At 38.0% G+C, this 26,230-nt stretch overlaps 2 protein-coding genes across 9 annotated transcripts; one reads left to right on the plus strand and one right to left on the minus strand.

Moving 5' to 3' along the window:
• Positions 1-308: 308 nt before the first annotated feature.
• ubald1a (UBA-like domain containing 1a) lies at positions 309-11,020 on the minus strand. Its single transcript, XM_079595756.1, has 3 exons — positions 10,640-11,020; positions 10,068-10,127; positions 309-1,950 (listed from the first exon to the last, which is right to left on the minus strand). Exons 1-3 carry the CDS (start codon positions 10,745-10,747, stop codon positions 1,651-1,653), a joined length of 468 nt encoding a protein of 155 aa, XP_079451882.1. The 5' UTR covers positions 10,748-11,020; the 3' UTR covers positions 309-1,650.
• Positions 10,901-24,580, plus strand: mgrn1a (mahogunin, ring finger 1a). 8 transcript variants are annotated; one of them, XM_079595742.1, is made up of 18 exons: positions 10,901-11,889; positions 11,976-12,189; positions 12,497-12,615; positions 12,707-12,795; positions 12,910-13,056; positions 15,310-15,427; positions 15,571-15,637; positions 15,730-15,773; positions 16,549-16,596; positions 16,908-16,976; positions 17,124-17,283; positions 17,997-18,109; positions 18,945-19,156; positions 19,245-19,359; positions 20,584-20,629; positions 20,845-20,961; positions 22,843-22,885; positions 23,762-24,565. In XM_079595742.1, the coding sequence occupies exons 2-17, from the start codon at positions 12,102-12,104 to the stop codon at positions 22,878-22,880; spliced, it is 1,590 nt and encodes a 529-aa protein (XP_079451868.1). In that variant the 5' UTR covers positions 10,901-11,889; positions 11,976-12,101; the 3' UTR covers positions 22,881-22,885; positions 23,762-24,565. The 8 variants fall into 8 exon arrangements, with proteins under 8 accessions (XP_079451868.1, XP_079451864.1, XP_079451869.1 ...); XM_079595743.1 differs by having other exon boundaries at positions 10,997-11,889; positions 12,073-12,189; positions 23,762-24,541; XM_079595744.1 differs by having other exon boundaries at positions 11,000-11,267; positions 12,073-12,189; positions 23,762-24,541.
• Positions 24,581-26,230: the final 1,650 nt, after the last annotated feature.

The raw sequence follows: 26,230 nt of genomic DNA on the forward strand, positions 1-26,230 counted from the left end.
TGTGGGAGGGGCTTGTGCAAAAATACGTCACATTGCCCAGAATCTGAGAACGGGTTGTTGTGACACTACTTATGATTTATGGGGATTACAAAAAAAAATAAAAAATGCACTTTTTGGATTTTTATCATTATAGGGTGGTTGTGTACACACACTGCCAACACACATTTATGTTCAAACACCATGTAAAAGTGAATTTTGCATTATAGGTGCCCTTTAAGTCACATTTATATTAAACCTTCTTATAAACTGACCTGTACAATCAGAGTATCACAACGACAAACAATGGACAATCAATCCAGGGGCAGAAGTCACACCATAGGACATACAATATTTATTCAGGAACACAAACAATGATAAGTTAATTATCAGGTAGTCCACAAATATTGTGGGAATGGTATCAATACAGTCAAACAGGGGAAAACATACATGGAAAACCATTTGGGAACAAGTGACCCCAAAAGAAAAGTTTGATCAGAAATAGGTGCAAATGGAAAATAAAACAAATGAATTTTTAAAATAGGTTACTGACTGCTTCTTGAAAATTATTGTTTTCATCCAATAAGAAATTAAACTTTATTTTAGATGTATAATTTTTACATAAATAGAAATACAAAAGAAGATGGGTCCAGGATTATAACTTGAATAGGAGATACTTTCTCTATAACTGTTAATGAGACATAATTCCCGAAAAGCATTCATGTAGAATTCCCCCAAAAAGCAAGAAACTACAAAATATGATATACATATGAATGCATCATGCAAAGTGGCAAAGTCTGCTTACAAACAAGTTGTATAGTAGTCTGTTTTAATGTAGCTTTAGCGGCATGGATTTACTCTCCCCAACTAAGAAACAACACACCTAAACCAGCTAACCAGCTCCCCCAAAACAGATTTAAATAAAACTGTGAACCATGAGTATAAAATATCCAGATCTTTCAGAATACATTTTCAGACCAATCTTTACAATCTTTGAGGACATCAATGGGTTACTGCATAATGGACAAAGCAAAGCATCATGGAAAATCCGTTTCGAGTTCGAAAAAAGTGTGTTCAACTAGTGAGATTCCCTGATTGGTTGAGTAGAGTCAGGTGACCAGTGAGGTACGAAAAAAGTCCCATTATCCAACGGGGAAAGAGAAAATGTAAGTCCGATACACAATGTTTAAGTGTGTAAGTCTCACACACTGTACACATGAACGCTTGCATTACTAGTTAGTTAAAAATCGCAAAAAACAGATCGCTAATCCACATGCAACGTCTTGCATAAAGAACATCAGATAAAAGGATAAAAAGTAAAACGTGAGAAAAGTTGCTGCCTCAGATGCTAGACGTCCACCTTTGAGAAAATACCAGAAATAATCCAAGGGCGCAATGATCATGGTCCCATATATGTTAAACTACTTTTTTATTATAGAAAAAAAAAAAACTCAGTTGCTCTCTTTCTTAGTAATACAATGTGCGCTTGTTTCTTTACTTCTGTTATTACCTTTGTGTTGGCTTTCGCTCCTCTTCTGTAAATGTCCATCTTGTTTGGTTATTCTTGGTTGCGCTCTCTACCCCTCCATGTTTGGTGAGTGAGAGAGAAAAACCAGTGCCCCTGACCCTCCCCTGACCCTCGCTCCCCTCCCGTGGGCCGTGTAGTGCAGGCCCTCATCTCTCGGCCTCCATGGCGACGCTGGCCTTCTGTTCGGTTGCCGCTTGCTGGTTGACAGCCGAGGGCCAGCCTGGGGGCGGGTGGGCCTGTTGCGGGGAAGGCCCCTGAGTCCATAAGCCCTGCTGGTTGGGCACGGGTGGGGTCATGCCCCAGCTGACCGGAGGTGGAGGGGGCGAGGTGGCCATGCTGGGACTGCTGCTGCTGTTGAAGCTTTCTGAGGCTTTGAGTCGCGAGAACATGGTGAGGGCGTCTGGGAAGTTTGGTGGCGTTGCGGGTGTGTTGGCAGGAGTACACATCTGAAAACAAACGGATGAAGAAATAATTACAAATGTGTTCTTTGGTAATGCACATAATTGCACAAATCTTACATTATTATTGTAAAGTTAGGGGTTGGCAAGATTGTACGGTAACACTTTATTTTGATGGTCCCTTTTACACATTCTGTTAACTAGAAGTAACGTTGCACCTACATGTCTACTAACTCTTATTAGAGTGTTAGTAGAGTATTAGTAGACTGGTAGTGTTAGGGTTAGAATAAGTTGACATGTTCTTGCAAAGAAACTTATAGTCAGTAGAATGTCTGTTGGGGGACAATCAAAATAAACAGTTTGCAGATATTAAGCAGACAGTCTATTACGGTAATAATCTAATGAGACTAGTTGGCTCATACTTAGTCAACAGAATGTTCAAAGGGGACCATCAAAATAAAGTGTTACTGTTCTAATATATTTACAAAATGTAATTTATTCCTGTGATGCAAAGCTGAATTTTCAGCAGCCTTCAGTCACATGATTCTTCCGAAATCTGATTTGTTGCTCAAGAAACATTTCTTATTATTATCAATGTTAAAAACATGTGCTGCTTAACATTTTTGTGACAAATATCACTTTAATATCACTTATGATGTATCATGAATATAAAAAAGCATTTATTCATGCTTTTGAACAGGTGTGTATATGTATATATTTTATTTTACTTCATACACTTGAATCAAATTAAATCAGTTAACCAAATCTTGCTCCACCTCTAAAATTACTTTTCTTTTTGGCTGATGTCACAAACCAGTCATGTACTGTATATATTGACATCACAAAAAGACCGCTTTCCGCGATCCAATCAATTCTTGATGGATACAATTAGGTCCCGTCTAATTAAGCTGCGAAAGCATTTCATGTTGAACACATTCTAAACTGTCTGACAAGCAGCTAAAATATTCTACAGTGGCAAAATTAAATTCTGCTAAGTTGTCCCAGCAGATCATCCCGACATTCCCTCCCTTCCTTCGCATTCTTTCTGCCTGTGCTGATTGGTGCTCTTCTAACAGTTCTACTTCCTGTTTCTCATCTATGCCCGGGCATCACCCGCTCTGCCTTCCTCTGTGCGATGTTCGGCTACTCCATTCCCTCGGTGACCTTCCCATTGTCCTCTCTAAACTCGCTGTCCTCTGTCCACAGCAAAACTCACATTTACAGAGGTACACAATAGGCCAGACGAGAGCACCCCCGCCATCCTGCGATGTTTTCGGCAGGAGAACAACATCACTAGTGACCAGAATAAGCAACATTTCAAAGGCTGCCACAAATGCGCACATGAGCAGTCTGTGGGTTGAATTAGGACTAATACGTGGGGGGAAATCTAGATATTTTTGTGAATGAAAGCTAAATGAATGGACAGCGTTTCATTGGGATACTTCCTGATGTGCCCTTGCACAGGTATGAGAAACATGCCCATATTGTCTTACTGCAGCGATCAAATCCGTATCTGTGTCCCATCCTGTCAGCAACCTTGAATCCTGCCGCCTGCAGTTTTTATTGACCCATCAGTAAGGATATCTCGCCAAAAACCACAATCACCCCATTGTGGCTGGTCAAAAGTCTCAAATGGACTTCAGTGTCCCTAGATGGCTTTAATTCACAAAAGTGTTTACAACAGGAAGTCTGAAGCTGTTAAACAGGCTTCAAATGGCACTGAGGGGGCGTTTTTGAGAGTCACACAAAATGGCATCTAATAATAATGCATCAGCCGTCAGGACAGCTGCTGCAGATGTGGAGAAGGTCAGTGGCTTAACACGGCCGTCAAACCGAGAGCAGATGCATCTGCAGATCCTCCATAATTCAGAAACATCGACTAGAGATGCAGTGAACATAACAAACATGCTCTGGTCAACAGCTGGGTTGCTGTGGAAATATTTTGATTGTGAGGACAGATCTGTTGATGAGAAATTAGGTCAGAGTTGGCGTAGGAAAACAGAACCTGCGGTGCACAGCCCAGTCCACTTTGTTACACTGCATTTTTGTTTGTTACACTTCATTTACTTGGAAACCTGGTGAATGTTTAACTGTTTTTGTCCGTTTTGGTGTTAAAGCTGTGTGTTCCCAACAGAAAATATGTTTTCAAGCCGGCTTCTAAACACACCCCTTGTCTTTCACTGGTTGGACAAAAAGACAGCCCAGCCCCAAACTCACGCCATTGGTTGAGCCGATGTTGCAGTTTTACTGGTTGGAATTCTAATAATGTTAGAAGTTGTATTTTTTACAGGTATTTTAAATTGCACATTGCATTGTGATTTATTTTAGGGTTAAAGGAAATGTAAACTGAAAGGATTATGTCCTGGCAGAAACTTAATTACAACTACTTTTTCCTCTTAATTATTTTTTAGAGAACTCCAATAACAAACGGCCTACATAGGCTATATTTCTCTCTTCATATTAAATTCAATCCAAAAAAAGTTTTTACACTCAAAAGGTGTTTGAGTGGTTTCTGTTTTAAAACAAGACCAAGTGCAACAGTGTGCAACAGTGCAAGCTAATTCTTTTTTTTATCAACCTTGGTTCTGAAAGTATTTTTTCACATTAAAGGGTTATAACCATGAACCAAACCAACCAGCTACAAGGTGAATCAAAACAATACAAACTTTGATTTGAAGTGAAAAGGCATTTTAGAAAAGGCAAATCGGTGAAAATGACAAAGGTACAACACTGCTTCAGTGACAGAAATAACTATAATCCCATTAAGCATAGCTAGTAGCAATTTATTAAACATGATAGAAAAATATAATCATTTGCTATATCCAGCAAAGTAAACTATCATTTCTGCAAGCTTTTTTTCCAAGATATATATGGGTGTCTTTCCAAAAAAGGACACTTGAAGACTCCAAAAGGACACCTAATAACCAAATGATATAAGGAGTCCATGTAATTCACACATTTACGCACATTTATATAAGGAGTCCATATAATTCATTCATACATTTACGCACAACAAAGCGCGCACACACACACACCAAAACTTTTCGAAATTTAGTGTACAGTATGTATACAGTTCAGAGTTGGTTTAAAGCTTGTTTACATTTCTAGACATGTCAATTTGCGATACCAAACAGGACCACATGGATATGAAAAACAACAACAACAACAACACACGCCTAGATCTGCCTGCATTTTTTGACCTTTCAAAAATCTTGACCTATCGTGATTGACTGACCTTTCCCCCATTCTTTTAGGGGGGGGTCTGTTAATACACAATGAGCTCAGGGGAGGCAAGAGAGACGCAGCCTCTCGCTGTAACTTTACCTGCTGGTGTTAGACGGTGTTGTTTTAGAAAAAACACTTTTTAATCTCACATTTTGTAATATTTGTGTTGTTTTCTTTTAAATAGATTTGTTTTATAAGAGGCACTGCCTCCTTTGCCTCCGCAGAGTAAACGCCCCTGAAACACAAATATTTAGTTTGAGAGCATAGGGAGACACTATTACATCATTCACAGTGGGAGTGTGTGGCTGCTAAAGTGTTCTTTTGACACAATTTGCTTGTTTCGATTCTCTGATTTCATTGCAGATTAATGGGTAATAATGTAGCATACACCATCGATTAACAAACTCGTAGCTTTAGATTTATAAATTATTGTTAAATGAATTGGATTTTTACTTCCTGAACCCAACTGTTGGACTCTATAAGACATTGACAATGATCCAGGTCATATGTGGGACTTGGAAACAAACATCTTTTTGAATCAATAATGTTTTGACTCCCAAATGGACATCACTATGTCGTGTGCCCATTTCCAACATGAACCAATGCAAAAACATGAGTTAAACATTAAACAGTGTGTTTGGTATTCCAAGCGCATCCGTAAACATTGCATGGGCATCAGGGAAAATAAATAAAGAGCATCAATTGTGTTTCCCCTTCTATTGTTCAAGTAGCCAGACTGTTCCAATCCAGAAACAAGCAGTGGGGGGATTTACGGATTTCACGTGAGCTTGAGAAAAAACGCTCCTCCATTCCACTGGAAAAATTAATAACGTAAAACAAAGGAAAGCCTTCAAATTCCTTTGAACTGAAACTGTGACGCAATTCACCAATCCATGCTTACACTGTAGCTCGGAGGTTCTACTACAACCACTGTTTTACATCCTCACGCATGTATACACGACTCAGAGCTGGAGTTATGGAAAGTGAACAGATTGTAGCAATGGCGTATGAAATATAATAATAAGGTTTGTAATGAGATAATTGACGGTTCACTGCAGTGTTCCATTGTAACACAGAACTGCACTGCCTGATCTGCTGTACGCCTATCAGTGAGTCTCCGAGAGAAAGAGAGAAGCTGGGAGGTGTCGGCAATGCCTTCAGGAGCTGCTTTGATTTTTAGAACTGTAATTTGTAATCACATACTGCAGAGATGCAGAGGTTTTTCCTGATCTCTGCACTCTATTATCGTGTGTGTGTCTGTTCAAGTGTTTGCACATATGTGAGCAAATGATCTCTCAGTTTGAGGCTTGATTATTAACCTGAGTGTTGGCACAGTACAGAGGGATTTCAGAGCAAAGAAAAAAAAATAGACAAGTATTGTCTGCAATTGGATGGTTTTTATGGTGAAAACGACTTAATTAACACTTACTGTATGCTCAAATCAAGGACACGACTGGCCAATGCTGGCTGCAGTGTCCTCTGCCAAGTTATGTGCATCGTAAAACAGCTAAAGTTGTTCAACCAGAGCAGTGTAAACGGCGTTAGACATCATGGAGAGTTATGACATTCTATGTCTAAGAGCCTTTTTTCAGTACAAAACTGAAGTAGCGACATATCTTTTCTTCCGTATTTTGATGTACATCCGAGCGTTTTTTCAAACAGCTGATTGAAAAATAAAAATGTACTGGGACTTGGTTCTATGTTGATTGGATTGTGAGATGTGAGAGTTAAAAATAACTATAATGATAAATCCACGTCCACACCAACAACGATAACTTACTGTTCATTTTAAGCTTACAGTGATGTTATGTTGTCTGTCGCTTTAAACACACATTATCTTTAAAATCAGGTGGATTCTGATTATCTGTCAATGTTTTTATCATTCATCAGCTAGAAAATAATAATTTTTCAATTCATTCCAATGATATTATTCTTCTATAATGCTATAGCTGCGGACGTGGTGTTCCACAGTGATAAGTTTCAAGAGCATGCTTAGTATACAAGAAAAAAAGAAAAAAAAGGTAAAAGCTAGCATAGCATATATTTTTAGAGGTTTTGATTCAGGGGACTGGCAACGGCCTCTACTACCAGCAGGGGTAAACCTCCCGAACCTTGATGTCTTGGTTTGACGTGCATGACAAGTTACTTCTTGTTCGCACATTTGCAATCCATGCTGGGAAACAATGCCTGTAAATGTGGTTTACTCTCTCTGGCACCCTAACACAGAGCATGAAATGCCAGATGCTTTAGTTCAAACATAATCATTGTCTCTGAGCGAAATACGTTGCATACACTGACTTTTGACATTACAGCGTAAAAAAAACACAAAAAACTTCTTAACCTATATTTTTTCTTTATACTGTTTCACAAGGTCTGATTGTCCCACTTCCCCAATTCACAGCCTCCACAAGAGAGAACATCTGCTCTCTTTTATAGGCAACATGACTGTAAGGTCATCAAGATAAGGAGCTTCGCTCCATGATCATTTTAATCAAACTGTCCGTTAACTGCCATAAACTCGTCATTACTCTAACCTTTTCTCAACTCTGTCTACACTGCAGATTGTATATAAAATGTGTAATATTGCCTATTCTTTCTTAGGTCACACCCAGGAACAAACCACAGTTAAAGTTACCAGAACTTGTACCCCTCCCTCTCAGCCCCAATGCCAGGAAAAGAGCCTTTTCTACTCTTTGTGTGTTAAATCCTGTTTTAATTACTGGAGGTGACTGCATGGTCAGAGCTTCACTAACAAAATTCCTTGGGAAAAGGTTGTCAAAATGTGGATTTTTACATTTTTATCCTTTGGTAATGACCCACACATTCAGCTCAAATATATTTTACTCGATTATAGAAATCAATAGAACAGATATATATCTTTGTTTAATAATGGATGACCTAAATTAAATTAAATCTTCAATTGAAAAAAAACCCCCCACTAAATATTTGGTTAAGTCATATCCCCTGCAATGTCACTACTGCCCTGCTGTAATAAGAAAAAAATGTCTTTCATAATATAACAAAAAGAATGTCACTATAAGTCATAAGCAAAAGTCACTCTAGGAGACAAACATCTAACATTACATCTGTCCAGAGCATGATCTCAGCCCTCGAAGACTTGCCCATTCACAACAATCACTTCCTAATTAACATTTATTAGTAAAATGAATGAACAGCAATGCATTCAGATGTTAAGCTTCAGGGAGGCATGAACATGTGGTAAACTTTAATTGCGGCTGTGATGTTTTAAAATGCTTTAAAAATAAACGCTTGAATGAGAAGTTCACGCAAACATTGGGTGAACTGATATCTGAAATATTGCACAACAGTGTGTACTGATGTGTAATATGTAACTGAACATCAAAGATTGTCAAATTGTAATTACATAATTATTATTATTATTATTATTTTTATAAACCTGCCTGACTGCCATTAAAAATAATTGACCCAAAAGAACGATTCACTCACAATTCGAACATTTCTATGACTTGCAAGCATGTTTTTAATCTACACAATAACTTTATTTACTAGATGAAATATTTTACAGCAAAGCATAACTAGAAAAAATGTATCTTCACTATAGACATTTGCATCACTTTTTAAACATTTTAATAAGTTCCAAGACTTTTCCCGGTCTGAACAACACTATTTAAAAATGTATATATCATAAACACTTTATAATAAGGTTACATTTGTTAACATTAGTTAACTACATTAGTTAACATAAACAAACAATAACAATTTTCAAAGCATTTATTAATCTAAGGGTAGGTTAACACGACAACGATGTACTAAAAATGGAACAGGTTTTACCCTGCATTTTTGGCGTATGGACGACAATCTTGTCAAATGGTCAAAACGACTAAAATCGTTGCATTATACATGCCAAGTCAGTAGTTGGCGATGTCCCTCTGTAAAGAAACACTTTGCCCCTATATAATGAACACAATACACGTGACATGTGCCAAATTTCATAATTTTCACAAATACAAGTATTTGTATCTTACATGGAGATGATAACGGTAATGGTGTAGTTTTCAAAAACTATCACTTTGAATCACATTTCTGAAATACATAACTTGGACACAGTCATCCCTGATAACAGAACACTCTAAATTGTAATGTAGTATGTAGACATGAATTTTCTGTAAAGCTGCTTTAAAACAATATTGTGAAAAGTGCTATACAAATAAATGTGAATTGAATTGAATCCCATTTTCAAAAAAATGTCAGGCCCCAAAAACGCTGTTGTCGTGTAAATGAACGGCCAAAAGGCATACAAAGTTTTCCGTTTTAGTTTTGTGTAAGCTGCTAAGTTCAAGTTAATTTCATAATTCACTAAAACATTATTAAAATCAAAAGCTGTATATATAACATTATTTAATGGACACCAGCTAACATGAACAATGAACAGTAAATTACCGTAAACATTTACTAATAGGATCTTGTTGTATTAGTCTTAGTGTTAATACCTAATATTTCAAGGTTTTTCAGTGACAGTAGGATATTCCAGAACTCCATCATCATGATGCACATATCATAGGTTCCCTTTTAATAAAGGAGTTAAACACTAGCCCTAGTCAAAAAGACACTGATTTTTTCTTGACCGATGAAATCCCACATCCGTGATACTTTAACCTTGCGGCCATTATTTCATTCCAGTTATGCTGCAACACTGAAATACTGCCTACCTCGGCACACTACAGTAATAACAGTGAACACAGCGAGCCTGTGTGTGTCAGTGTGTGTGTTTATTTCTGGAAGCCCCGTCTCTCTGCAACATGGCCGACACTATGGCTACAGCTTTACATTGTTATTGTTGCAGCCACGATATAAACTGAGCTCGTATATTAGCATAACAAACACGTGCAACAGAAAAAAAAAGTTAAATTCATTCAAAGGAAACACTTATAAACAGAGATGGCGGCTTTCTTACTCACCATTTGATGATGGTGACCGTAAGGTATATTTGTCTCTTGAAAGAAGGCACTAAGGGCTGTCTGTGAGTGAGAGATCATAACACAACATTACTTCACATGCTGTATAGTAATATTTAAACATTAATATCACGCTATAGCCTACTGGGGACCTGATGGGGTTTCACTTATTTTTAGCGAGCTGAAAACGAAACCTCAACATTGATACACACACTGCTGTGGTGTAATCTGTCAGTGGTCATCTTCATTGCATAATAGCATGGGAAGCTAGTACACTGTGTCATGGGGAAGGATTAGTATTTAATCTGGAGTAAACTCTAATTGGATAGTAGTCTATCTCTGTTGAGCTTTTCGCAATTGTTATAGGGGTGTATTTAAATGCCTTTTTATCTAAAAAATGAAACACATTAATAGATTTGAAATGCCCAAGGATGAAAATAAAACTGGTTTGGGTCATTGTTATTAGTCACTACTAGAAATGGCAACTAGACGCCCGACAATGTATACAGTGCATCACATAAACAATGCACTGGCGTAACGTTAGGCATGCATAGTGTGCTCTCCGCTGCGCTCACCTCAAACTGCCAATGTGCCGCTTGCAAAAGCTGTTTCGCCTGGTCTGCGGCACATCCAGCTGTCAGGACGAACTGGTTTATCATAACTTGATGCTTGAGTTCATCCATATTCGCTGGTGTTTATTTCCGAGCCACGAACAATAGTGCTTTACCCGGGACAGGATTTTTGAGATTTAGTCTCTCCGCTTTTCTCTTTCAGTCGTCCACCATTACAGCCGGTTGAGCAAACACAAATATTTACTGTAGGAGCGCTGGCGTAACGAGCGCCAGATGATTGACAGCATGAGGCAGCCAATCAGAGAGGGGTGGAGGTCATGGGAATTGTATGCGTAACGATTCCACGTTTGTTGTGTTTCTGATGACACTGCATTCGTTTGACGTGTATGTTGAGGCGCTCGAGATAGATGTTTATGATTTTTATTATACAAAGTTCAATCATTCATTGTCAACAGAGAAAAAACCACACGACCAGGATAATTGTGCGTGTTTAAGTTGCTCTTTAAACATCAAAACTCCATATCCCGGCATGCAACGCTTTGTTTGTTAAGTTCTAGAAGGCAGAATTTATGAATGACGGTCGCTCCCGTCCAATTCCCATTCGAGCTATGCCACTACTTTCCCAAATATGGTAAACAAATCTTCCAACACCAATTATATCACTTGCATCTTAATAGAAGACCATCTAATGTACTATAGCGCAGTCCTTTGTACTGTTAGTAGTAAGCATATGATGACAACTTTTACATGACGTTGCTTTTACTTTTAATAACTGCGTGACCGCTTGACAAAATTATATGCTTTGACTGAAAAAAAACGCCCGCATCTTTTAACACAAATACAGAATAAACAAAATATATACACATTCAATCGTGCTCGCTCCGTCCATAAAAATAAGTTTCCGTGTAAAATAAGATCTTAGACAAGGCGAAATTACATTTGCAGCACTGGCATTTGAATTAAAAAACTATCACGTACATCATAAACATAACTCAGTGTAAGTTATGTCCTTAACAGTAAATTAAAAAGGCATTAGTGTCGAATTAATGTTTCTTTTGTGGCGTGCATATCTTCTGTGTCAGACCATGCTGAGACTACGATGGACGGTAGACAACATATCCCAATACCCTGTGCTCTCAGGAAAATCCCATCTCGCGAGAATAGGGGTTCTCAAAAGACAGTTTTTTTCCAATAGTCTTGTTTTTGTTTTTATTTTGTTCACCGTTGAAACGTCGATCATTTGACGTCTACTTGTGAGTTAACGGATTTTACATAAGTCAGTCTGGTTTATCACAAAAGCTAGAACGTAAATACGGAAGTTGATATCTTTTGTTCGCAGCTCTTTTTATCGCCAGAGATGGGAATGTTTCCATAGCGGAGGAAGCAAACGGTTTCCAGCTAACTGTCCAAATAAACCTTCTTTTATCTACATATAGCAGTCTTCAACAGCCATTAACATTTAAACATGGGTTCAATACTGAGCCGAAGGATTGCTGGAGTTGAAGACATCGATATTCAAGCCAATTCAGCGTACAGATATCCCCCAAAATCAGGTAAAATGTCACTTAAGTTAAATGTTAACAGACATAGCTGCATTACAATGTGTACTATGGTTTGTATCTTATATTCTTGTTGTCACTCAAAGACCGTTTCCTATTCTTTATGTTTGTTACATTTTGTACTTTTACATCTCCAAAATCTGTTATTTACTGCATGTTTTCTGCTTTTGAAATCTACTTTGGCAGTTTGACTGTTATCTAATGTGTGTAGAGAAAATATACTAATTTAATTTAATGTCTAAAATCTTTCTAGTGGCCACATCCATCCTAGATAATAATCTCCTTAATGTCTTTATTGCAGGGAATTATTTCACCAGTCATTTTTTCATGGGTGGAGAAAAGTTTGACACACCCCATCCAGAGGGATATCTTTTTGGGGAAAATATGGATTTGAATTTCCTTGGCAACAGGCCTGTGCAGGTGACCAAATGAAACCTCCGCCTCAAAACTTTCAAGAGTCTGACACTTTGTCATCCTCACCTCACACAGGTTTTTGTCCTATTTTCCACAGTTTCCCTATGTGACACCAGCACCACACGAGCCTGTCAAGACGCTGAGGAGTTTGGTGAACATCAGGAAGGATTCTTTACGTCTTGTCAGGTTTATTGTGAATATAGTCAGGGCTTGAAGGGGTTACTGATGACATAACAATGTAGACTATTTGCTGAAATAAGAGAGCCGTGACAACAAACTTTTGCTTTGCTAATTTTTCAGGTATAAGGATGATTCTGACAGCTCACCAGAGGACACAGGCGATCCCAAGGTCCTTTACAGTGTTGAATTCTGCTTTGATACTGATGCCAGAGTGGCTATTACATTATACTGTCAAGCCTTTGAGGAGTTTGCCAATGGGATGGCAATGTAAGTTTCCACTGAGTAGTACATTGTGTAAAGTTTCTGCAGAATGATGCTAAATCAGTGAGTCTGTTGTGCTCCCTTTTGTAGCTAAGTGAATTTCTTACAGGGATTTTTTTTTTTAATGATATGTAGAAACTTGTGATTGATAGTCTCAATTGCTTTTGAGCCAGCCATTTGATCCCAAAGAAACATAACCCATTGGCATCTATACAACAGCTTTCTTGAAAACAGTGGCACTTGGTCTAAATTCAAAATCTTTTGACCAATCTTTTTCTCATTGGTCTAAATACAAAAGATTAAACCCTTACGATGTTAACACCTTTGGCCAAAAATGACCAGCCTTTTAAAAATGGCTTGTAAGTTGCTCATTATGCTATATTATCACCAAATATTGCATTCAATCATTTTGTCAACTTATTTTCTTTCAATAAGAACATGTTTTGTATTTATTTTTTAAACTGATTGGCTTCATTGATCTGAGCATCATTGATCTGAGGATAAAGTTCATCTCTGTGAAAAAGAAAGCCTGTAACACTCCAAATTGTTTGTTTGTTTGTTTGTTTACATAAACGTGTGTGTGCATGTGGTGGTGCGAACTGCGTGCATACACTCCACGCATACACCGGTCCGAGGCCTTTATTTTTGCAAACACACATGTACATATGTGAACACTGAACATGCTCCTAAACACGTCACTAAATGTTTCTCTTATTTTCGATGTCCCCCATTCATTTTCAATGGATGGTCATTTTTTATCAACATAAGGGAATCAGCAAAAAAAATTATCTATTACTAACTACTAAACACTAAAAGTAGTAGTAATAACTACTAAAAGTAGTTATACCCTGTGTAAGCAAAGTCAGTACATTTGAATCCAATACGATAATATTAAAGGGCACCTATTATGACATTTAAAATGTTCCTAATGTTGTTTAGGGAGTCCCCAACAACAGTTTTACGTGCATGCAATGTCAAAAAACACTTTTGTTTTCGTATAATATGCATTTATTTTTACCTGATTTGCTCACCGACTCCCAAATGATTCGTTCAACGACTCGTTTTTCCAAACCCCTCCTTTGCGCGACGCTAATCTGCGTTGATTGGTCAGATGACCCAGCAGTGTTTACAGAGATAATACTTATTGTTTAACACGGAGTGCAATGATGCTTTTATCAATTAAATCGTGTTATAATAATGATTATAGTCCACTGCTTTGTAGTTTGTAGTAAAAAAATAAAAATAAGATAAAGAATTTAATGTTATGTTAGCGAGCATAGCCCAGAGTTCATATTGTAAAAGCACAATCAGTCTTTGTTTGCATTAGCCCGATGCATAAACATAACGTTTTTACAAAAAAAAAAATGCAGTTACGTCACTACGAGGTATTATTCTATTCTTTAAGACAACTCCGAAAACAACGACAAACACTTCACATATCTCAATACAATTGCCATTGAAGACCTAGAAGCTAAACGGTGCTTACACAACAAACAAAATAATTATTAAGCATGCTACATAAAACATAAAAGCAATAATTATTAATAACACTTACAGGTTGTGATACGGAGGAGGAAGCTGATGCAAATACACTTAGAAATTAACCTTCCTTCAATATCAGCCGAATCCAAGTTAGATTGCATTTAAAAAGCAATCGTCTTCAAAATGGCGCAAACAAAGCACAAGGCTCGGACTATACTTCTGTGGTATAGTTGTATATATGAATTGTAGCCACTTAGTCTTCAAATGCTCCTCCTTGGGCAGATGAAAAAGGTTTGCTTTTGAGTCGCACTTCAGAACACAGCGTCTCGTCGCCATGACGTTTTCAAGTTTTCCCTGCTGGCCTTGGAGCGCAATAAGTGGGCGTATCGTATTCAAATAACTTGACAAGTTGACGTCATCTAGTCAGAGAAAAAGCTTCGGTCTTCTAACGATCCATAAAAATGACTCCGAGTCGACTCTTACTTTTGAAAGACAATAACTTTATATACGGTGCACTTTCATATTTCAAACTTTGCAGGATGTTTTTGTTCACTTAGATCTATGTTGCACACTACATGAAAGGTAAATTTCAAAATTCCATAATAGGTGCCCTTTAACATTTTTTGGGAAAAGAAAATCATCTCCAGAAACAATATAAGGGACTTTTACAGGGCTTTTACATTGGTCACCGTGTTTGAAATGTACATTACTAGTAACCAATACCCTCAGTTATGCTCAGACTTGTTGGTGATAATCACTACAATTTTCTTTTTAAAGATACAGCCCCAAGAGCCCTTCAATGGTGTCTGAGACGGTCCATTATAAGAGAGGGATTAATCAGCAATTTTGTCTGCCATCCTTCAAGATTGATTTCACCAAATGGAAGCCTGAAGAGGTGATTGTTTTTGTTGAGACTTGTTTGCATCAGTGCCATCTCATCAAGGCCTTTCTGCTGTATTGATTTTAAAAGAACTATGTTTAAAAAAAAGTTAGGTGTGTCATGAATTTTTAGAATTAAACATTCATGTTTATCTGTAGCTGAACTTTGATCTGGACAAAGGCGTTTTCCCTTTGGTGATCCAAGCAATAGTGGATGATGGAGATGGTTGGTGAAAAATGTTGATCATAAAATAAAATCAGTTATAATTATGTAATTTCATTACTCACTGTTGTCTCTCATTTTATCTTCTGTTACAGATGTTACCGGGCATGCACATGTTCTTTTGGCAGCTTTTGAAAGGGTGTGTATTTCTTGGGATTTGTTTTCTGCTCAAGAATGTCAGCTGGTCTGAAAGCTCGCAAGCATTCGGTCATGTTTTATAATATTGAGTAAGTCATTAACCAGGCAGACTTTTATGGAGTCAGTCAGTTTCAGGCCCTGGACTCATGGAATTTAAAAATTGTGATTTTATTATTTTTTCTTTTTCTTTTCTTCTTCAGGCCTCGAAAAAGTCATGTAAATTTATAAAATCTTCAAAGTCATGGTCAAAAGTTAATTGATCAAAAGGAGTTGTGGAACCCTGGAAAATGCTTTAAACTAGCCAATGTAGAAAAGTTGACAGAATCATTTATCGCATAGAACTAAAGTTCCTATAGTGCATCATTCAAAGTTTCAGACATTTTTATTAACACGGCATAGTCGGACTAAAACATGAAGAGATGTTTAAAAGTAGTGCATTAATCTGTCTTCACAGATTTGAGAACTATAAACTTTTAAGAACTATTAACTTAATTCGAAGAGATTTGATTCAACTTTGCTTGATTTTAATCTAGTTGCTGATGTAAATATGATGTTAAATGTTGTCTAAGGTAATACAACATAATTTTTCCGAACAGTACTAATATTATTAATGGAAATATGCACAGATTTCTTAATTAGCCATCTCCCAATAAGATAAAAGGTTAATTTTGATCTCTCACAATCTTGGTGCACAACTTCTTATTTATTTTTTATTTTTTTACCTTGCCAGCTTGTTCTGTTGTTTTTATTATACTAATCCATATACGTATTTACAGCATGTTGATGGCAGTTTCTCAGTGAAGCCTCTGAAACAGAAGCAAATCGTAAGTATTTTGGCAGCTCATATTTCGAATTATTAAATGTAAGGGTGTGATAATTGTGCCTTTTAGCAACAGAACAATCTCACTTTCCAGTATGTCTGTGTTTGTGGCTGTATGATTGTGTTTTTTTTAAGCAGAGAGATTGAAAGCTTTGATTCATTGACTCATGCATTCGTATCCACGCCACATGTGTGGAAGCAGTAATCAGGCCATGTCACTTCATGAAAAAGATATTGATAATTTTGATCCGCGACGTGATGTTTCCCCAGCCAGTAATCTGCATTTCACTTACGTATCGCATGCTCATCTTTTAGGTGGACCGTGTGAGTTATCTGCTGCAGGAGATTTACGGCATTGAAAACCGAAACAATCTGGAGACAAAGGTAAATAATGTTCGCTACGCCAGAGAATTTAGGGCAAATGAGATGATGTGCCTGACTGGTTCCTGGTAATACAATATCCATCCTGCCATTTCCTGTGTCTGATTTCATGTACTATTTTACTATGTTTTCTTTGTCTCCTCTCTTCAGTCCACAGAGGATGAGAACAGTGACAACAGCAGCGAGTGTGTGGTTTGTTTATCAGACCTGCGTGACACACTGATTCTCCCTTGCAGGCACCTGTGTCTGTGCAATGCCTGTGCTGACACACTGCGTTACCAGGCCAACAACTGCCCTATCTGCAGACTGCGTAAGTGCTCATTAATCAATGCCTGAGCTTCCTTTATTGTTCCCCCATTATTATTCAGATTTGTTCCACTAAATGAGTCGAACCTTTAAAGTGGGGTATGGCCATAAAGATAAAAGGCTGAGTGATTATTTTTTTTAATCTGATATGGACTGATTTACCATTGTGCCTTTTATTCCCCTTTTCATTGTTCTTTTTAGAGATGAATAGTCAGTCCCCAGTGCATCATTGATCTTGCATGCAGTGCAGATCATGTGACTGTTGAAGAACAGTGCCATCTGCTGGGGTTGTCATGTAATAATGATTATTAGGTTTAGTATTATGGGGCTTTTCTTATGTGAAGTTATAGAGTGAATTTATTAATATTTTTCTGAGGAAAAGTTAAAAATAACACACATCCTTGCTATATAATTTCAGCAGAAACATACTAATAAGAAACTATTATAACAGGACTGCTGTGACTTGGCCAAGCTTTTGTGTACTTGCGTAAAGAAGAATGTTGCTGCTCTATAGAACTTCTGCACTGAGAGAATGTGATTTTGCTTTAACAGTAAGGCCAGCTGTGCAAATATTTACCCCCTTTTTTGTAGCCAAATGAATCTGGTAACACTTAAGCATGTCTATGTGAAGATGCAGCACCTGTGTTTGTTTATGCACACTGCATTTGTGTCCTTTTCCCCCCCACATGACCTTCCTTTCTGCTGTCCCTGCCCCAGCATTCAGAGCCCTGCTCCAGATCCGAGCCGTGAGGAAGAAAACAGCCGCCGCTCTTTCCCCGGTTTCCTTTAGCCCAGTGCTGTCCCAAAGCTCTGACCATACTGAGCATTCGGTAAAATTCACAATCATATTTCATTCTGTACCCACATTAATTTATTAGTACTTCTTGGATCCATTTTAAACTGTGTTGCTACTTGCTACAGAAGTATTGATTTTGTCCAGTGGAATCTTGCTTTGCATTTGACTCCAATACAGGGGTTATAGGTTTCAGTGGCACATAACTAGTATATTAGACACATTTTGTTTCCCTTTTCTTGGCATAAGGCGACACTTAAACTACCATTCAAATGTTTGGGGTTGGTAAGATTTTTAAAAAGTTTCCTGTGCTCACCAGGTGTGCATTTATTTGATCAGAAATACAGTAAAAACAGTAATATTATTAAATGTTAATATAATTTAAAATAACTGTTTACTGTTTTAATACATTTTAAAAATTTATTTTATTACTGATGGAAAAGCTGAATTTTCAGCAGCCATTACTCCAGTCCTCAGTCACATGATCCTTCAGAAATCATTCTAATATGCTGATTTGGTGCTCAAAAAACACTTATCAATGTTGAAAAATGTTTGTGCTGCTTAATATATTTTTTTTTCCAGGATTCTTTAATAAAAATAGAAAGTACAACAGCATTCATTTGAAATAAAAAATAAAATAAAAATGTCTTTACGGTCACTATTGATCTACTTATTTAATGTTCAATTTAGATAATAAAAGTATGAATTTCTTAAATAAATAAAACAACGTACTGACCCCAAGCTGGTAGGAGAGGTGAATGTTGCCAGACAAACTTCACACTTAAAAAATAAAAGCACTAAATCCTTTTAATTCTATATGGCAATAAGTCGGAAGTTTACTAACGACACTTTTTTTTCTTATTGAATCTCAGAATGCCGATAACATCCCTCCCGGCTATGAGCCCATCTCCTTGCTTGAAGCCCTGAACGGGGTGCAACCAATGTCCCCTTCAATCCCATCAGCACCTCTCTATGAGGAGATCCAATTTTCGGGGGAGATGGGAGATCCCCTCAACCTGACTGGGCGGCAGCAAAACGCAGATCCCGCATCAATGAAGGGCAAAGGTAGCAAGTCACCAGACGGGTAAGTCACTATTGTGAAAATACTCTCTGAAAATGCTCAAGTAATGTGTTTTCTTCTTCTAGTGATACTGCATGTGTGATGTTTCCAGGTCTACACGTTCTCCCTCGTCCCCCATACAGGAGGAGGAAGATGAGGAGAGGCTGTCAGAACTCTCTGATACCCAGCCTCAGTCTGTTCTGCCTTGCAGTCTCAGTCCCACTGAGGTCAGTCACTATCATTTTCTGACCTGCATTTGTTAAACGATGCCCTCTGACAAGCCAGTAAATGGTAACCCTTTATTTTAAGGTGACGTACAGTAGTTAGACGTTACATGAACTAACGTATAGTAAGCAACTAACCGTAACTAACCCTAAACCAAGCCCTAACCCTATAGTAACCCTACAGTAAGTACATGTAGTTAATTAATATTACTTGGTGCTTTGTAATTACACTATTACAACGTCACCTTAAAGGACAAGTTCGGTATTTTACACTTAAAGCCCTATTTACAGATCGTATCTGATGAAATAGAACGGTTAAGTTTAAAATTTGGACACATGTTCCAGTCCCGAGAATTTTGGGTTTATTTCGCTTCCCCCCACCCCCACACAATGGTTGTCTATGGCCACTGGAAGATTCCTTCCTAAAACACATTAAACTTTCGTTTACAAAGACGTGAAACTCACCGAGTGGTCAGGGGTGTTCACTGATACGGGCCCAAAAAAAAAACGCTGAAAAAGATGCATTCCAACAGGTTTTATCGTAGTGTTTGTCCAACTCCATTGATTGTATTGAATGTGCTGTGTGAGGTACGTTATTCCTCCGCCGCTTCTTCTTCTGCTTCTTCTGTGTATTAAATGAAATGCCAGCGGTTTGCTTGCAATTGGCAAAGGTGCATTATCGCCACCAACTGGTGTCTATTATTCAAGCTCTCAACGGAAGAATCTGGGTGTGACGCGTTTGGCAAAATAGGTCCACAAACGCTAAATAAAACTCAAATTCTCGGGACAGGAGCATATGTCCAAATTTTAATCTTAACCGTTCTATTTCATCAGATACGATCTGTAAACAGGGCTTTAAGTGTAAAATACCGAACTTGTCCTTTAAAATAAAGTGTAAGCCATTGAGCTAATGGCTTTTATTCAACAGGAACGGCAAAGAGGAACTACTATATTTTACGAACATAGTTTTCATACATATTAAAATGACGTGTCTGAGGGTCTGTGACACAAACACTGTACAATAGTTTCTTTAAAAATTTATTTCCTCTAAACATTTGTTGCGTATGTGTGACTTGAATGAGCTGATCATGGATTAGTTTTGCATAGATCTGTTGGTTTTATTTAACTGGTGGCTTGTGACTGATAAAGAAATGCAAACTAGTGTTGTGTTAGTATATAATTTCCCATAACCTATACAAACTGCTCATTTATTTTATTTCCTAAAAGGCCACAGCAGAGGGTGTGTCCACCAATCCTGGTTTCCCAAATTCAGGTAAGCAAACTCGATGTGCAAATCTGTGTTAAAATGAAGCATTTCATGTCAGTACTGCAAGCCCTCAAATAACATGGGCAACGGTAATGCGGCAATACAAATAAAATATAATATATACTGTATGATATAAAATGTATAATATGAACATTCTGACTGAAGGCTTGTCAGGCTTTGGTGTTGGAGAAGAAACCACGTTAATCTTGTCATGTTGGCAGGTTCAGACAGCAGATCACTGGGGGTGTCTGTGAGTGAAATTCTACAGGACTGCCGCAGCGAGCGCAGCAGCCTGAGCCGGACAGAAAGTGACCCCTCAGCAGATCTGGCCCTTCCTGGTGAGCCGCTAACACACATTTAGTCTGCCAAAACTCATATTATAGGAATAGTTCCTTTGAGTCCACTTTCATGCCCTGATAAACCCTTGTACTGTTGACTTTGAGAAAATGCAAACGAGCAAAGTTAAAGCAAATTTTTCAGCATGCTTTGCGGAACTAATGCTGTGTGAACCTTCTCTGTTATTGCTGCTGCTTAGCCCAGCAATTTCTACCCAGTAAAGCATCTCTTGAAATGCATTTTTACTGTTATCTTACAGTATCGTTTACTTGCCTTCTACACACTAGAAAGTCCCCCTGTAGTCAATAACTTTATCCCTTAAAACTCATCCACAATCACCAAAATGACATATTTAAAAAATAAATTTGCTATGATTTTTTTTTTATTCATGCCTTAAAATAGTTTGAATTAAACTCTACACCCCTGCTTCATTTAATATAAGCGATCTTTTGAATATGCTAATTAGCCCCGCCTCCACTCACACCAGCTCAGAGATTTAGCTCAGTATCGATCTTTACAACGTCAGACACATAACGGTAATTAATATGATTTGCCTTTTACTTGACTACATTATCAAACAGCTTGTGTTGTTAATGTTACACAAACCATGTTCCCGTTCGCCATCTCAGAGTCAGACAGCTGCCTTCTAACCATCAGCATCCTTAGAAACGCTTTGAACATCATAGAACGTCAGTACAGAAAGGCATAGAGTTCATCATAATATCGTAATATACATCATGTACATAATTCACTCACTATATTGCTAAATCTACCCGATTTTGACATATCAACAGAAAAATATACCGGGATAACCTGGCTTCTCTTGAGACACCCTGCTTCAGAGCGGTCATAGTTAATGATATGCTAAAGTCCGCCCGCACGTTGGTGTGATTGGTTACAAGGTAGTTTGTGACATCAGAAACACCAGCGATTTCAAACCGTGTTTTTGAGACTGTCTTTAGATCACTGCAGTTTTAAAGAGAAAATACTCAGCAATGGTGTTGGCTTATGTATTTGCACATGGTTTGTCTTAAAGTCACACCACATAGACATATAAACAACATTAAAAACTTGATTTTCTCCACTGCGGGACTTGTACTCAATAGGGGTGTAAATAATTCCTCTGACTATTTGATTGTGATTCTTGATGTAAAATCATGAAATCTGAAATATTATCAGTTCTATTAGGTCATTTTAATTCAAAATAAATTGTTTAAAAATATGTTTTATACACAAATGTAACTGGAGGGGCAATAAGAATGAATAATTATTGTTTATTATTTTAGTATTTTAGTATTTGAATTTTAATTGTAGTCATTTAAACCACATAAAGTTAATAAATGCTTTGACATTTCCTTCTTAAAGGGATAGTTCACCCAAAAATGAAAATTCTGTCGTCATTTACTCACCCTCAAGTTGTTTCAAACCTGTATGAGTTTCTTTCTTCTGTTGAACACAAAAGAAGGTATTTTGAAGAATGTTGGTGACCAGACAGTTGATGGACCACATTGACTTCCATAGTATCTTAGTATCAATGGGGTCCATCAACTGTCTGGTCACCAACATTCTTCAAAATATCTTCTTTTGTGTTCAACAGAAGAAAGAAACTCATACAGGTTTGAAACAACTTGAGGGTGAGTAAATGACAACATAATTTTCATTTTTGGGTGAACTATCCCTTTAAGGCATCACTTTTCATTAGTATCTCACAATTACTTAGTATCTCATAATTTTGACTTTTCATGTCATAATTATGATTTACCAAAACATGGCATAAATGGGCTTCCGTACTGATGCTGTGTCTGCATGTCGAATGCTGTGCTGTCTCTTAACTCTCTCTCTCTTTCTTACTCTTAACTCGGCTTTGCTCTTAACACACGTAGCGTCTGAGTCATGGTCCACTGCTGTAGAGGAATGTTGACTCTGGTAGGTCATCAATGTCATGAATAATTTTCCTTTTCTTTTTTTACCAGTCACTTTGTAAGAGTTAATTCATAATAGTTATTCATAAGTCACATTTAGAAAAGTTTGGACACACCTTTCATACGTTACTTTTTCACATTTTAGAATAATAGTGGACTCAATAAAACTATGAAATAGCACATGGATCTATGTAGACATGGTTTTGTAAGGGTGTGTTTACACTTGGCGCAATTGTTCTGTTAGTGCGGTTCATTTGACCCCTGAAAAGATGGGTCTCGGTCCGTTTTCGAACAAACTCTGGAGCGGTTCGACTGAAATATGAACAGAACACGGACCAAAGACAAGATGCAACCCTAAAAAAGACAGCATGCTCAAGCACATGTTTTTTCTCATCATAGTCACGATGTTGCCCATCACAGTTCACTACAGGCATCAGAACCGCGTCTCCTCGCTCCAGATCTTCTTGCAGGAAATCCTACCGCTGGTTTGACCTCTTTATGTTTTCTAAGCTCTTCGTGAGTTCGGATGTTGAGTTCTGTCGCAAAATATACGTCATAAAAGCCATTTTATTTTTGTTTGTTTATTTGTTTTGTATCTTAAGGTTCGGTTTCCTTTTTGTCCTGGATCAAGATAACCGAACTACAAGTGTGAACACACCCTAAGTGTCCATCTATTAAACACACTTCCACACTATCTGGCCCAACTCATCCCTTTTAAATCAGTTGTAAAGATCTCATTTGTCAGCCCAATAAAACTAATTTCAACCATAAGCTCTTTTAAAATCAAAAGGTTTTCATGAGAAAAATAAATGTAATCAAGTGTTTCCACAAGATTCTCTGCTCATTCTCACTTGTCTCACCTGTCTTCACCCTTCCTCAGGGTCATCCGAGTCCATAGAAAGCCTGAAGAGTCAGAGCACCAGCAGCTCCAGTCAGCCTCTGCTCTGCCTCCCCAGCACGCTCCGCATGGAAGATGAGCGTCTCGCTTCATAAACGTTTCATCAACCCGCTGTGTCAATCTCCTCACACACTAATTCAGACGATTACTTCTTATCACAATCAAAGTCTTATGTTGAAGAGTCCAAGACATTTCTCTGTGAAGTAGAAACATTACACAGGAGTTTAACGCACTAGCTTCTAGAAAACGTTATAAAGAAAAGACGTTTATAGGACCGTCATAGCTTTTGCTTTGAGAGTACAAAACTTTTGAATGGTTCAATTTCCTTATAATGGATGCCCAGCTTTCTTGAAGTATGCAGCTTCATGGTGTTTTATGACTGTGTACTTGATACGTTTTTATTGTTTTCTGTAATCAGCAAATGAACACTAATTGCATCAGATTGCAGTCTGATACTGACACATAGTATGATCAGTTACCCAGTTGAAGTAATCATCTATGTCTGTATCTTATATATTTGTTTTGTGCCTTACAGTACTGTGTTGGCTGTCCCTTCGTCCTCCCGTTGAAACATACAAAGTGGGAAGCTGTAGCACTTTTTGAAGCTTTAATGAGTAGTTTATAGAGGGATCTGCCATCATTTACAGTGACATATCTGATGCTTTTTAGTGAATTCACTGCTGCTTATCTATGTCAGGCACCTTTAAAAGTGATGTATATTTGTATGTAGTCAAATCGTTTTATCATAAAGTGTTGTGCACTAATATGAGTCACTATGGTTATTTTAAAGTATAAATTATATATATATATTTTTCACAAACCCTAATTCCAATAGTTACATCCAAGAAATATTACAAATGAAGCAAAGCTTAATTACTAATTAGGTAGATGGATAGATAGATTAATAGCTAAGATTATTGTATTGTGTAGAGACCATGTTTAGCCAGATGATGGCAGTGTATTCACTATTTTAGTAACACACTTGCTCAGCATTTTAGTGTAGTTTCTCCTGTCACCTGAAGCATTTATGTGTATACCCAAATACAGCGCCCAACTTTGTGTAGGCGTGCTGAGAAAACGGTTTTATGACAATGTGGTATGTAGCTAAGCTGGACTGTGAAGAGAGGGCAGGTCTCCTCGGGCGGGATGAGTGGCGCGCTCTTTTCGTTGCGCGTCACTGCTTTCATCTGTGCGCCTTTGGACTACTCTTGGCGCGCGCGTATAGAATATAACCAACGACTTTTTAACGACTTACCCCTGGCTTGGAGAAATATTAAGAGGAAAATGTATTTCGCGATAAACAGATTTAAAAAAGAATAAAGGTGATAATAGTAGGTAGAATGCAAAAACGTACGTAGATATTATAAATGTACCAGTTCAGACTGAGGCTACATTATTTTAATCGAGAAACATTTATAAATTCACAAGGTTTAAAATCACAATAATTTAATAAATGACTATAATTTCAATAAATGAGCACCTGTCACATTTCGCGCGGATCTGTGGTTGAATACACTCCTCGCGCAAGAACAATGACATGTTCAACTCTGGAGGTCTCAGCCAATCAGAGGGCGTCAACATTTAAAGGGCTATTAAGAAACAGGCAAAACGGCGGAGTGCAAAGCCCGCATCTCATTTCTATCGTATTCATTCGCTTACGAGACACTAACTTTGATCCTACATGGCTTTTTCTAAGACAGGATTGAAATGCTGCTTTTCGCAGTAGATATCAGGACATGTACGATTTTGTGGATGCGCTCGTTTATCTGCTGCACTTGTTGCTCTAAGTCTAAGGCAAACAGGCGGAATCTAACGGACTGAGAGATATCCATTCACCGCTACAGCCCGACGAGGTCTAACTTACGTGTTTTCATTTCGCAGGTAGGCATTTCATTTGAGGGATTTAATTTGCCTAACCCTGTGGTGGATTATACCGTTATAAAAAAAATACACTTTTTGCAGTTACATTTTTATCAGCCGTTATTTTCGAATTTTCAAGCAACGTGTCTGTGCTTCACAGAAACTGTTTCTTCGAAAAACCCAAATAAAGTCGCGTCCACTATGCCAGTGTTAATGAGTCCTGAGATGGCGAATAAATTCAAAGAGAGATGGATGATGCTTCATCCGGAGGACCAGGACAATGTCAGCGGCTCTGTTCACTTTGACGACAGTCTCACCAGTCTGCACTGGCTGCAGAACTTCTCCATCCTCAGTGCCAATCTCGAGAGGACTCCCAGCTCCGGCTGCACCCGCAACACCTCTTCTACCACAAAACCAGCTGGGGGTCACCGACTCGCCCTCCAGCCCTCCTGCAGGAGATACCGCCGCCACAGGGATGCCACAAACACCTGGGAATCCCACAACGTCCTGCAGCAGTTTGACGAATCCATACACGCACCAGCAAGCGGGACACTACATAACGGCGCAAACAAATCCATCGGAGGAGATCGA

This window comes from Phoxinus phoxinus (assembly GCF_949152265.1).
Source record: "Phoxinus phoxinus genome assembly, chromosome: 21".
Taxonomy (NCBI): Eukaryota; Metazoa; Chordata; class Actinopteri; order Cypriniformes; family Leuciscidae; genus Phoxinus; species Phoxinus phoxinus.